This window comes from Mytilus californianus, unplaced genomic scaffold (genome assembly GCF_021869535.1).
Source record: "Mytilus californianus isolate M0D057914Y unplaced genomic scaffold, xbMytCali1.0.p SCAF_6, whole genome shotgun sequence".
Lineage (NCBI taxonomy): Eukaryota > Metazoa > Mollusca > Bivalvia > Mytilida > Mytilidae > Mytilus > Mytilus californianus.
In genome coordinates this window covers 90,610,576-90,625,509 of record NW_026262712.1, presented here as the reverse complement: position 1 = coordinate 90,625,509, position 14,934 = coordinate 90,610,576, and the positions used below count along the sequence as shown (strand labels likewise).

Below are 14,934 nucleotides of genomic sequence, written 5' to 3'. Positions count from 1 at the left end.
TTAAAATTTTGTTAAAATTATGTAAATCAATATTCAGAAAATATTTTAATTCTACTACAATGTTTTGTTGTGGAGGTAATTTTCTAAAGTTATAACAAAAAGTCACTAAATGTCAATAGTACGAAAGGAAATATGATAAATTTCTATTGTGTAAATTAAGAATGAGTGAATTGTTGGTAATGAGTGAATCTTACCAAATAACTCTGACATTGTACTGCTTGCTGATTGAGCCATGTCTGTGAGTTCATTACTGATTGTTGATATCAATGATGAAGGTGTTGAGCCTCGTTCTGGTACTTCTCTGTCTCCGGGAACTGACTGAAAATAGAATTAAACATATATTTTACAATTCCGTTTGGCTAGAATACCTTCTAAACTATTTCCTATATGTAAGAATTTGTTCAGTGGAATAAATCATCCTTCTAAATAATACATTAGAACAAATGCAATATATATTCATTTCCAAATATTTTTTTGGCATATGCTTGTCTATTTTTGTTGTTTAGATTTTCTATGAAATGCATATTAAATTTATTTTTGTCATGCTGCATGTATTTTTCATTGTTTGTCATCATATTCATTGATATCAAAAGGACGCTTCCAGCGGAAAGAATAAGAATGGAGATGGTGACTTTTAAATTCATTGTATAATGAATATTCCAACCCAAAATAAACACCCCAGTTTTGCAATAATTTGTTTTTTATCAACTTTTATACTGAATACAGCTAAGCTGGTAGAAAAAATTTAGTGCTAAACAAGAATGTGTCCATAGTACATGGATGCCCCACTCACACTATCATTTTCTATGTTCAATGGACCATGAAATTGAGGTCAAAACTCTAATTTGACATTAAAATTAGAAAGAGCATACTAAAGGGAACATGTGTACTAAGTTTCAATTTGATAGGACTTCAACTTCATCAAAAACTACCTTGACCAAAAACTTTAACCTGCCCATTCGCACTATCATTTTCTGGACCGTGAAATTGGGGTCAAAACTCTAATTTGGCATTAAAACTAGAAGGATCATATCATAGGGAACATGTGTACTAAGTTTCAAGTTGATTAGACTTCAACTTCATCAAAAACTACCTTGACCAAAAACTTTAACATGAAGAGGGACAGACAGACGAACGAACGGATAGACGAACGAACAGACGCACAGACCGAAAAACATAATGCCCCTCGACGGGGCATAAAAAACATCTATCTGTTATTCAATTACCCTTGATCCACCACTGTTTTTACGAATCCTTGGGTCCGTGTTACTATTACTCCTTATCCTTGGAGACTGTGGACTCATCAAACCTGGTGAATTTCTTCCCTTTCTTATTGTTGGTGATAATGGTTTTTCATAAGCTTCAAATGCTGAGTTAATGCTCCTGGTTAATGGCGCTAAAGGTGGAGGACGTTTTGGTAACTCTGGAGTACTGTTGTTTGATCCAATACTATCAGAGTGTGTCAAATTTGAACTGAAATAAAATAAATACAGGTGAGATTTAAAGTTTACTATTTTTAAAAGCAAAAACAAATAAAATAAAGCTGTTCACAACGTGAAAAGTTGATTTTTAAAAAATTGTCTTCTGGTCTTTTGACGATGAAAGACCTTATCTTATTTGATATTTTAAAATTTTTGATTGATAATTTTCTTCCTTATGTGCATAATGAAATCACATGCAAATAATCAAATATTACTATAATCTTGTAATCTGTATGGACGGTTGGAGAAGTGTTAAATAGCACTGAAGCAAATAATGATGGTCAAATCAGATTTGAATATGCAACAAACATAAAGGAATATTCTTATTCATCAAATGTTATGTACAATGCACAGCATATCAGAATCCATAGAACCAGAAACAACTTCAAATTGTTATGATCTTGCAAAAATGTCTTCAGAAGGGTTAAAGCACTAAAATAATTTAAATATCAAACTAATACATTATTATTACTTGATTTATTTCACTTGACTGGGCAGAGTTTAACCCGTTCGCTCAGGTGTTTTGGGATAAACTCATCAATGAAGTGTCCAGTTATGGTCATTGATCCGGTTAAAATATGTAAACACTATATGTGTATTCACAACATAAATAATGAGACACAGCCGTTGATTTTCTTGTAAAGCGGAGTTTAAAAACATGTAAAAATTGTAACATTTTGGAATTTGTGGATATGAAAGTAAAACTATGACGACAGGAGTTGCAAAATATGCATATGTCGTTATTCTATTACGTTTTGAAATATTTTTTTCTTCCTTATATTCTAAATGCATTTTTTGGGGGGGATGGTACACGGGTGTCGTGAAATTTTGCCTCCGAGCGGTTTGAATACTTTAAGAAAAGAATCTGATGGCAATTTATTCACGAAATCAAAGTACAAAATCAATATAATTTATTCACATGGATATAATACGAATATTTAAGAAATAAATCAGTACAGCTCACAAAATAAAACAATTAACCTGTGTGTCAGTGAATTTTGCCCAACCCGGTATTAAATATTAATTACATATAAATAACAGAAACAACAATTTTAGCTTAGGACAAATCCCCAGACTCTAAAATAATTTTCAATGTAAAACACCTAGATTCCATTATTTCCAAGTCGCGAACTTCATCGCTTTATGACTTAAAAATATATAAGAATATAGGCAATAATTATTTACTAAAAATATTAACCTTATATTAATTCTTTATCCAATATATATTTAACCCAAATTCTAAAAAGGTGAGGAGCTCAAAGTTTCACGTCCGAGCTCTGGGCAATCTAAACTTTGCTTACCGTTTTGTTTTTCCTCTGTTGATTGACAACGTAAATCACGCCCCGTTTCCCGCTATGCAAATTGTTTCGCGGAATTAATAGCCGTGAAAACAAAGTAAAACAATAATAAGGTCTTTAAGTTTCATCATAGAATATTACCTTATCATGCAATTCAGAAATAATTATATACTACTTTACAATGAGCACATACATTCTAATAATAAAAAGTCAAGAGATTAATGTTTCCAAAGAACTATAACTCTAGCGCAAGAGTTCAAGATGTAGATTGGCGGAATTTTCAACACGAACATGAAACTATGTAAATTGAGTGATAAATATCCCTTTAAAGTAAGTTTCAAGAATACACCTAAGTTCCACTTTATTTCGTTTATCATGTCAGTTAAAGAGAACCCGATCAAACTAGTTTAAGTGATTAATATTGTGCAAATTCCCCATAAATGAAAAGACTCGCATCAATTTTACAACAACAGGGATAAGTTGCAAAAATAAATGATCATATTTAAGGAAGGGAAAATAGGGTTAAAATATTTTACTTTTTATAAATAATTTTTATAAATCACATTTAAAGTAAATCTCACAATCAGAAAGGTTTCAAATAGAATAATGCAATAACTGGTACTTTAAAATACTCTCCTTTAGCACATATAAATGCTATAAATCTTAAACTATTTTATTCCTCCCATATTGTACACTCAGTTCTTTTGTATATATGTTTGGTGACACTGATAGAAATCAGTAATAATAATTATAATGGCAATCATCCTTATCACACACATCTTCGAATAGACTGCCCTTATGCAAATTTAAACGTAAGCTCCGCCCGGTCAGTTGAAAACACATTGCTAATACATGTTTATATATTTCTCGAATTCTGAACTGATTTATACTTTACTTAAAAAGTAGATTTTTTTTTTTCAATCTATGTGTGGTTCACTTGATTTCAGCAGTTCTTCATTTGGTCAAAATTAAATGATGGTGTCAAATTTTTTTGCTATCCTGATTTCCCTATTTGACTTACTTATAAAAGATGAATGTGTCTATGGAACACAGATGCCCATACTTGTAAATATGCAAAGAGTCAATGTACTAATTCTTTTGAGTGTGGAAATGAAAGGTTTGGTCAGTATAGTGTGGACAAAAGAAAATTTTCCAGTTAAAAAGAGGCAAAACTCAAAAACAGTCAAAGTGATAGATTGCACAAAACAATTTTTCCATTTATAAAGCAACATATTAACTGGAGAACGATAAAAGTGACACCTCCTAAATCTGAACTTGATCTGTGTTTGGTGGTAATAAGCATTGTTTATAAGTTTCCTAAGAATGGTTGTGGCAAAGTAAAGTTAGAGAGCTGAAACTGTAAATTCAGCAATGTTTCCATTTATAAAGGGACATAACTCCAGAACGGTATTGAAACCACCCAAATTCGAACTTGATCTGAGTCTGGTGGTAATAAGCATTGTGTATAAGTTTCAAAACATCTGATTGATGCAAACTAAAGTTAGAGAACAGAAACCAATTTCTGGACGTACAAAGGGACAAGGGTAACCCTTAATGCTCCCTTCGACTGGCGGAGGGGGCATTAAATAGGCATACATGCTATATGATGTCTCAAGAAAGAACATAATCTTTGAACAGATCATTGAAAAAGCTATGCAATTTAAAATATGTCTCAAGGGAAAAATTATTGTATCACAGTGGTAGAATCTATATTTACATATACATTACCTGTTTAAAGATCTGCTAGTCGCTGAGACATTTCCTGAATCAAATATGAATTCTGATTTCTGAAACAAAAATGAAATTCAAATCAAGTTCTATAAAAACAAATTAACTCTTAGTGTAAACATTAATCAGGTTCAGTATCTGGGAATAGGACTTAACACAAAAACTTAAATTTGATAACATAATGAGAGTCAACATTTTCCAAGGTTTATATTTTTAATTATAAGGATGGCTGATACCTAAAATGTATATATACACAGTGCATTAGTAAATGATTAGTTAATAACCAAACCAAAGAATTATGTCAAGGTCAGGTGAACATTGTCTGACGGACTTGTATACCTTGCAATGATTCTTTATACCTTTATATAAGAGCTGTCCTTTAACTCATAATAACTGAAAAAACTTATGTGATAAAAAAACTACTGTCAAACCTGTATTAAGCAGTCACTCATGGGAAGTATAACTAGAGGCTCTCAAGAGCCTGTGTCGCTCACCTGTATTTACTGATGCTTTGGAAATCATGTAAAATAAGGTTAAAATCATAATTAATAGTATTAGATATTAGATATTAAAATGATATCTAAGATAATAACAAAAAACTGCAAAATTTTTGTAAAAAATTACTAACTCAGGGGCAGCAACCCAACAACGAGTTGTCGGATTCGTCTGAAAATTTCAGGGCAGATAAATCTAAATCTGATGAACATTTTTGCCACCTGTCAGATTTGCTCTAAATGCTTTAGTTTCAGAGATATAATCCAAAAACTGCATTTTACCCCTATGTTCTATTTTTAACCGTCGGCCATGATGGTTCAAAGGCGGGGTCATCGGACAAATTTTTTAAACTAGATACCCTAATAATGATTATGGCCAAGTATGGTTAAATTTGTCTCAGTAGTTTCAGAGAAGAAGATTTGTGTAAAAGATTACAAAAATTTACAAAAAATTGTTAAAAATTGGCTATTAAGGGCAATAACTTCTAAAGGGGTCAACTGACAATTTTGGTCATGACAACTTATTTGTAGATCTTACTTTGCTGAACATTATTGCTGTTTACAGTTTATCTCTATCTATAATAATATTCAAGATAATAACCAAAAACTGCAAAATTTCCTTAAAATTACCAATTCAGGGGCAGCAACCCAACAAAAGGTTGTCAGATTTGTCTGAAAATTTTTAGAGCAGATAGATCTTGACCTGATAATCAGTTTTACACTATGTCAGATTTACTCTAAATGCTTTGGTTTCAGAGATATAAGCCAAAATCTACATTTTCCCCTTATTTTCTATTTTTAGCCATGGCGGCCATCTTGGTTGGTTGGTGGGGTCATCGGACACATTTTTTAAACTAGATACCCGAATGATGATTGTGGCCAAGTTTGGTTAAATTTGGCCCTGTGGTTTCAGAGGAGAAGATTTTTGTTAAAAGCTAACGACGACGACGACGACGACGGACGCCAAGTGATGAGAAAAGCTCACTTGGCCCTTCGGGCCAGGTGAGCTAAAAAGTAACCATGTAAGACAGCTGACTGCTGAAAAGAGTTAATATAGGGAAAACTTTTGGGAGGGTCCTGAAGTGACCGTTATAGGCAGGTGTCAACTGAAAGGAGGCGACCGCGTAGGCAGGTTTGACTGTATACAGTTTATGATATACCAAATATGAATTATCAAGGTCTTCTACAGCTTCACAAAAAAAAAGTTACTTAGTATTAGCCTGATTAGCATTTGTCTTACTTTCTGCAACATTCTTCGCAGGTGAGAATATAAAATGGTTCTTCAAAATTGATAAACATACATACCTTGTCTACCTTATTAGGTGTACTTTTCGCTGAGCTTTGATCAGGAATATCCTGAGCAAATGTTGGACTCCCTGACCTAGATTCTGATTCAGAACTACTGACATCACTTTCTGGTAGAGAATTAGCTGAATCACTGGTAGTTATAGGTGTTTCTGGAAGCTGAAGTTTGTTTGGTGGTGTGTAGATCTTGGATTCATCCACTGACAGAACTTGCTTTTCTAGAACTAAAGCTGAAATGTCAAAATTTTGCAAAAAGCCTCTTGAACAAACTAAATTAACTTTTTTTTTTTTTTTAGAAAAAACAAAAAGATCAGAGAATTTGTCTCTTGGATGTACATGTATATCTTTGTATTCGGTACTATTGTGCAATAATTTACTCAGCTCTATTAAATATACATTTCTTATTATGGTACATAATATGAATATCAATCAATTCGTCAGAGAACAGTGACCTACAGGTGCTTAATTCCACGTCATTTGGACTCTGAGTTTTCTCCTTGGCAATCATACCACATCTACTTATTTCATATTCTCCAACATTTCAACCTGTTTCATTTGGTGAGGACTTTAATTTGAACCCCAATGGTAGATGGAATAAGCAAAATACCCAGGTAAGGTAGGTTCTGATAGGAACCAAGCAGAAAAGTGTATCAAATTATTTGTTTTCTATTCACCTGGTGTATCACCATCAATCTCACTGTTGACCATATCTGTAACAAAATCGCTGAGAGAAGAATAGGATGAGCTGGTACTATCTGCTCCATCACTGTCACTACCACTTTCATCTGTAAAATATTCAATGATTTCATCATTCTCATAGACTTACTTGTGGATTCTTTATTATTAGTCGGATACCAATTTTCATGGATTTCAATGGTACAGATAAACCGTGTATTTAAATGTTTAATGGTACAGATAAACCGTGAATTTAAACGTTTAATGGTACAGATAAACCGTGAATTTAAATGTTCCATGGTACAGATAAACCGTGAATTTAAACGTTTAATGGTACAGATAAACCGTGAATTTAAATGTTCCATGGTACAGATAAACCGTGAATTTAAACGTTTAATGGTACAGATAAACCGTGAATTTAAATGTTCAATGGAACAGATAAACCGTGAATTTAAATGTTCAATGAAGTAGAAATTTTCTATAGGATTGTATAAAACTTTGGCAAAATCATGAAATCAAATATCCACAAAACTACAGTTTTTCCTCAATCTAAATAAACTGGTATCCACAAAAAAATTGTTTATCAGATGCTTCCAAGTTTTTTAATAGTGTAGTTTGCTTTGAATTCTCGATATCTATACAAAGGTTAGCAAATAATTTGAAATCTATTTAATGATTACTTTGTTTAGGTACCTCTTAAATCATCCTAAATGATATGATACAAGATAAAAGAAATAATCATAAACACAAATCTTTTTATTTGATTTATGAGGAAGTTTATTTCCGAAAAATAATATATATGTATATGCAGTTAGAACTATTTTTTAAAATCTGATATAAGTGGGTTCCCAATGATGATTCACTAGTATATACTTTACAGCATTTTATAATAAACTGCTTCGCTGAGCGCAGCTGGATACGCCCGCAGAGGTCCAACCCTGAACAGTTGGGGCAAAAATGGACACAATATTCAAGCTTGATACAGGTCTGAATTTGGATTGTGATTAAATATTTGACATATTACAGGTTTCTGAATAAATGTAGTCAAAGAACTTGAAATTGGTTATATGAATTGAATTTATATTCAATTAAAGATTTCTTGCTGTTGTGCAATACACTGTGCTGTTGCGCAAAACTTAGTAAATCTGTTGTCAGACTATAAACAAATAAAGTTCAATTAGTTCTCAATATCATATTAGAAATTTATGAAAATCAAAAGGGAGCTTACATGAATAGATATAAACAATTCACCAAAGTTTCATGAGAATTGCTGACAGCATTTTTGAGTTATTGTCCCAAAACTGGAAAATCCCCACTTTTTTAATGAATAAAACCCCACAACTCAGAAATGTAAAATGTAAAATTAATAAAATTCTAAAGGGAGCTTACATCAATAGATATAAACAATTCACCAAAGTTTCATCAGAACTGCTGAAAGCATTTTTGAGTTTTTGTCCGAAAACTGGAAAATCCCCCCTTTTTTTTTTAATAAAACCCTGTAACTCAGAAACGTAAAATCTAAAATTTATAAAAATCAAAAGGGAGCACATGTCAATAGATATAAACAATTCACCACAATTTCTTGCAAGTTGGTGGAAGCATTCTTGAGTTATTGTCCAAAAACTGGAAAATCCCCCTTTTTTTAATGAATAAAACCCCATAACTCGGAAACATAAAATCTAAAATTTATAAAAAACGAAAGGGAGTTCACGTCAATATTTATAAACAATTCACCAAAGTTTTATGCAAATTAGTAAAAGCGTTTTTGAGTTAATGTCCGACATGTTGACGACGGACGGACAGACGGACAGACGGACGGACGGACAGACGGACGGACGGACGGACGGACAGACGGACGGACGGACGGACAGACGGACAGAGGTATACCATAATACGTCCCGTAAACGGGCGTATAAAAAGGTGATATCCTATTTATCAAATATAGCTACAACTCCTCATGAACATTTTACATAGAAAAGCCTTCAAATCTTTATATGCCAGAAAGAAAAAAAATGTATAATTCTTCTCACACAGATGAAAATGTATTAACAATACCTGTTGGATATTCATCACTCAATGTTTCCCCAGTTGTTGTTGACAGAGCAGACCCTAGAGTTGACGATTCATCATACACCTTAAACTCAATAGCCTGCAACTGATGGGCATACCACTTAGGTTTGTCGCCAATCAACAGTGGGTCGAACACTGATGTCTGTACACGTAGGAATACTACATTCTTTGGACATAGTGACCATTCAGCAAAATACTCTGTAGCCTGTAAAAGAGTGAAAATATATATTTTAGTTTGAAGTTCTCAAAATAACTTCTCATTTGAAGACCCACATTGCATTAGTTATATAGAAGTCTCAATAAATAATGATTTTTACAATTACATTACTGGTATGCATATATATATTAAATTTAATTTAATTCAATGTGTTTTTTGTCTGTATTCCTTATTTTACTTTACAATTCAGATTAAACGCTGTTCCAGTAAAACATACATGGGACACAGGGAAGGCACTATGAAATCTAAACTATGGGTGGGTGTCAAGCAGTGTTCCAGCTAGGATTTCAAAAGGACAGGGAGCCAATCATGAAAAGGGCACTTTGGCACGCTGATTGATAATTCAAAAAGGGCATGTCAAACATTGTCTTTTATTATGTAAACAGCAGGGTTTCAGCTAGGATTTTGAGGGCTTTAGTCACTTTTGCGTGAGATGAAAATCAACCTTATTTTGGGTGCCAGTAAGGGACCAAGGACGTATATTACTAGCTATACATATGCGTAAGTCCTTCAAGAACCAGGATCTGTGAAGGCATGCTACAAATGTAGGCAGTTATTGCATGATTTGACTGATGTGATGCTTAAATATAAAGATTAGAACAAGGATCAGGAAATCTAGTTCACAAATTCACTTCAGTTATTTTCAGGGGACATTCCTGTTCAACAAAAGTTGGGTTCCTCTTTTTTAAAGCCAGGAATCACAGCATAAATGAAATTGTAACGACAATTTCACTGCATAATCATTATCCCTGTAAAAACATTTAAATCGATATTTGGAATTCATTTTATAAACTTGGAATGAACGACAATAAAGACAACAACACCCATCAATTACCACATGGTGAAAAATTTAATGTGGTATTACCCAACCGCAGGATTACTACTTCAGGTGTTGGTTCACCATATTTAAATTCAAGTCAACTTGGAATGATTATAATGACTGTATATTCTAAATTTATCAAGAACGGGAAGAGTGTCTTTAAAAGGGCACAGGACATTAGTTGGGAAAGGGAGGGCGGACCACTCTGTGAAAACTATCAAGCTGGAACACTGTCAAGTACAGTGAAAATGTAAGCGAAAATTCTAAATTTACCTCCATAGGTAGTTACTCCACTTTGAAAGTGACCTCTCTCAGTGCCATGCATGTTTAAATGGAACAGCCCATATAACATATTTGGGAACTATGACAAGATTAAGTGAACAGCTACAAGGGTAGGCAGCATTTCTCAAAACAAGTTATTTATAAAAACAATAGCAGTACATATGACCTAAGTATTTGAGTTTCTACCAATCAAAGAATTGAACGTAACTTGACTTCAAACTTTAGCAAGCAAATTACTACAAGGTGAAAAGTAATTTTCAAATATTCTCTAGAGACCAACACATGGAGACAAATTACTAATACAATAGGAGTGATTGTAATTAAATCCTACAAACCCAATACGCATGGGTATATTTTGTTTGATGCAATATTTTATATCTGTATGTAACATCTAGAAGGTATTCAATCATCAGCAACTGCTGGCCATTAATATGATATCAATAAGAGGTTTAAATTGAAAATTACATAAGTAGGATTTAATCATTCCACATATTGGCAAATATACTTAAATTAATAAAGATACACCTGAGGTCCCTTTTAGATAATTAATATTAGAATGTCAATATTTTTATCAAATATAGAATCTTGGTAACTGACCAGGTAAAAATTCCCTTTTGAAAATTGCACATGCCATTTGAAGGCCACAAAATAGCAACAAACAAGTAAAAAATAAATTCATTTATTTTTAAAAGCACAAAAACACAGAATTAATCTCCAGAGTTGCAAATCAATCCTCTAGCAACCAATTGGTCAATGTTTCCAATGATTGGTGGTACAATAGCAGATGGCTTAAATGATGAAGTCTTTAAATAAATAATCAAGACATTCCATACATCTACCGGGTACTTAAGAATGGAAATCGACAGAAAATATTTTTATGAACAAGAAATGATTGTAACAGGATGCTGTTACGAAGTCTCCCAAACGAAGCTCCCATAATTCGTAATTCCCAGGGTCGCCTGACATTGGGCAACGTCCAGTAAAAATTGGTTTGGTCCAGTAAAGTTATATGCATTAGTGATGCCTGGGGACTAACCTTGTATATCATTCAAATCATCTTGGCATGACAAACCAGAATATATATGGTTTAGGGGTGGGGATCTCAACCATTTACAAGATACTAGAATATTGGGGGTGGGGAGGAACCCCTGGGGACTGGCCCTATACGTCATTCAAATGTTCATTACATGATGAACAGGAATATATATGGTTTAGGGGTGGGGATCTCAACCATTTACAAGATATTAGAACATTGGGGGTGGGGGGAACCCCTGGGGACTGACCGTATACGTCATTCAAATGTTCGAGACATGACAAATAGGAATATATATGGTTTAGGGGTGGGGATCTCAACCATTTACAAGATATTAGAACTTTCTCAAATGGCAGGGGGTCGGGATGACCCCTGGGGACTAACCCTGTCTATCATTCAAACCATCTTCGCATGACAAACCAGAATATATATGGTTTAGGGGTGGGGATCTTGACCACTTAGAAGATATTAGAACTTTCTTAAATGGCAGGAGGTGGGGGTTACCCCTGGAGACTAACCCTGTATTTCATTTGATGTGCTTTATCATGACAAACCAGAATATATATGGTTTAGGGGTGGGGATCTCGACCATTTACAAGATATTAGAACTTTCTCAAATGGCAAGGGGTGGGGGTGACCGCTGGGGACTAACCCTGTATAACATTTGATGTGCTTTATCATGACAAACCAGAATATATATGGTTTAGGGGTGGGGATCTCGACCATTTACAAGATATAAGAACTTTCTCAAATGGCAGGGGGTCGGGATGACCCCTGGGGACTTACCCTGTATATCATTCAAACCATCTCAGCATGACAAACCAGAATATATATGGTTTAGGGGTGGGGATCTTGACCACTTAGAAGATATTAGAACTTTCTTAAATGGCAGGGGGTGGGGGTGACCCCTGGAGACTAACCCTGTATTTCATTTGATGTGCTTTATCATGACAAACCAGAATATATATGGTTTAGGGGTGGGGATCTCGACCATTTACAAGATATTAGAACTTTCTCAAATGGCAAGGGGTGGGGGTGACCGCTGGGGACTAACCCTGTATAACATTTGATGTGCTTTATCATGACAAACCAGAATATATATGGTTTAGGGGTGGGGATCTTGACCATTTACAAGATATTAGAACTTTCTTAAATGGCAGGGGGTGGGGGTAACCCCTGGGGACTAACCCTGTATTTCATTTGATGTGCTGTATCATGACAAACCAGAATATATATGGTTTAGGGGTGGGGATCTCGACAATTTACAAGATATAAGAACTTTCTCAAATGGCAGGGGGTCGGGATGACCCCTGGGGACTAACCCTGTATATCATTCAAACAATCTTAGCATGACAAACCAGAATATATATGGTTTAGGGGTGGGGATCTTGACAACTTAGAAGATATTAGAACTTTCTTAAATGGCAGGGGGTGGGGGTGACCCCTGGGGACTAACCCTGTATTACATTTGATGTGCTTTATCATGACAAACCAGAATATATATGGTTTAGGGGTGGGGATCTCGACCATTTACAAGATATTAGAACTTTCTCAAATGACAGGGGGTGGGGATGACCCCTGGGGACTAACCCTGTATATCATTCAAACCATCTTAGCATGACAAACCAGAATATATATGGTTTAGGGGTGGGGATCTTGACCACTTACAAGGTATTAGAACTTTCTTAAATGGCAGGGGGTGGGGGTGACCCCTGGGGACTAACCCTGTATTTCATTTGATGGGCTTTATCATTTAGAACATTTTCAATTAAAAAGTTTGTGTCTATCACGAACGGTTTTCAATTTATAATCATTTGAAAATTTTAAAAAATAAAATCCCATAGGGTTCTATAGTAAAACCCTCTTTTCTTTTTGCCCCTCAAAGTACCCCTTTATAAACCCCATTGCAAAAACAAAACCCTGATTGCACCACTAGACATGTTAGTCTAACATATTGTGAAACCCTAAGTTAATCCGACAAGCGGTTTTGGAGAACGGGTGCGGACAAGTTCAAATTTAAAAGCGGCGGAAGAAGAAGAAGAAGAAGAATAATAATAATAATAAGAACTGAGCAAAAACAATAAGTCTTCCCAAACTTCGTTTGGGAGACTTAATAAAGACATACTGTAAACCTCCTGATTTGTTTTCATCTCTTTTCGAGTCTATTAGTAGGAAAATAACCGGAATGTGCTTAAATAAAGTTGGTTTACAGCATCTAATCAACTCTTTATCCCTTTAAATATAAATATTAATATAACATTGGCAATGAAACATCAGACCATCAACACTATTGAGAGTTAATCATACCTGTGTTCTTGCCATTCTGGCAATAAAATGGCTTCTTGCTGGACGAGATTTAAGAAAGCTGTACATCTGGAATGCTACCACTGGCCGAGGATAAAGTCGTAATGTTCTTGTATGTTCAGAAAAATTACCCAAAACATTTGCTGAGTTGAAGAATCTTATCTGGAATGGATGAAATATATAAGACATAACTGATTGTAAAAGTAAATGCTTTATTTCAAAAAGATTCTGATTTTGTTTATGTCCATTATACATGTTTTTTAAGGTGAGTATGATCGTCCTACAAGAGCTTTATGGAAAGATGTACTTAAAACATCTCAATAGATTGAAAACAATAATATTTTTTTTTAATTATACAAATACTGGGGTGCATCTTTTATCCAATCATTTGTTATTTTCATACAGTACATTCTGTTTTTGACTTAAATAACCATACTCATGATAATTATCTCATCTTTTCAAATTATATTTTCTGAATATAAATATGAATAAAGGAGATACCCCCAAACCATATTTAATGCTTTTCATGTAACATGCATTCAAAACTAACTTACCATGGCTACCCTTGTGGCCACATCAACTGAATCTACATCATTACCATAGATAAGTGGATTGAAGCCGGTCTGTGAAGAAAAACTCTCTCGTCTTTTCCATGTTTCAGGATTATGTGCAACTGTATCAAGATTTTTGATTGGTTGAGGTGTCATACTCATACTGGCCAAAGCCTATAGTGAAAGCATGAAATCAGTACATGTTTAGGATTAATAACAAACGGAGATTTTTTTCATGACTAACAGATAAATAAGCAGTACTGCTGCATGATAAACTAATGATATCTAAACTACATTTTTTTGTATTCTGGCTCTATTTCCTATGAACATGCTGGTAAATAAATAGACAAATGGTCATGAGTTTTTCTTTTCCTATATGTACGTTTCTTTTTTCCTTCATATTTCTTTTGCCCATGTCCACTTTGCTCCATTCTACTTCCTCTTGTCCATGCATTACTTTCAAAATTTTATTTTACAACCAAAATCATACAATCAATTTTCTTGGAAGAGGTTAATTATATTTCATTTATATAGGGAAAGTAAAGGTACCTGAAGCAAGCTGTTTCAACTGTCAGTGCAATGTTAATTGCAATACCTAACAAATATTTGAATGGATCTAGGTAAATTTATATAAACATGATAAAATTGATAGGTGGCAAGAAAATTAGTTAACACT

General features: G+C 34.0%; 1 protein-coding gene across 6 annotated transcripts in view; it reads right to left on the bottom strand.

Annotated features, from left to right (window-relative positions):
- LOC127705416 (MAP kinase-activating death domain protein-like) overlaps window positions 1–14,934 on the bottom strand; it is a 98,147-nt gene that overhangs the window by 31,700 nt on the left and 51,513 nt on the right. For 5 of the 6 annotated variants that reach the window (XM_052209721.1, XM_052209722.1, XM_052209724.1 and 2 more), the window contains exons 8-15: window positions 14,262–14,432; window positions 13,711–13,869; window positions 9,037–9,256; window positions 6,981–7,091; window positions 6,307–6,536; window positions 4,508–4,566; window positions 1,227–1,473; window positions 195–318 (exon numbers count right to left, since the gene is read on the bottom strand). In XM_052209721.1, the coding sequence (XP_052065681.1) occupies window positions 195–318; window positions 1,227–1,473; window positions 4,508–4,566; window positions 6,307–6,536; window positions 6,981–7,091; window positions 9,037–9,256; window positions 13,711–13,869; window positions 14,262–14,432 (1,321 nt within the window). The remainder of the gene's footprint in view (window positions 1–194; window positions 319–1,226; window positions 1,474–4,507; window positions 4,567–6,306; window positions 6,537–6,980; window positions 7,092–9,036; window positions 9,257–13,710; window positions 13,870–14,261; window positions 14,433–14,934) is intronic. The other variant, XM_052209723.1, reaches the window with a different exon arrangement.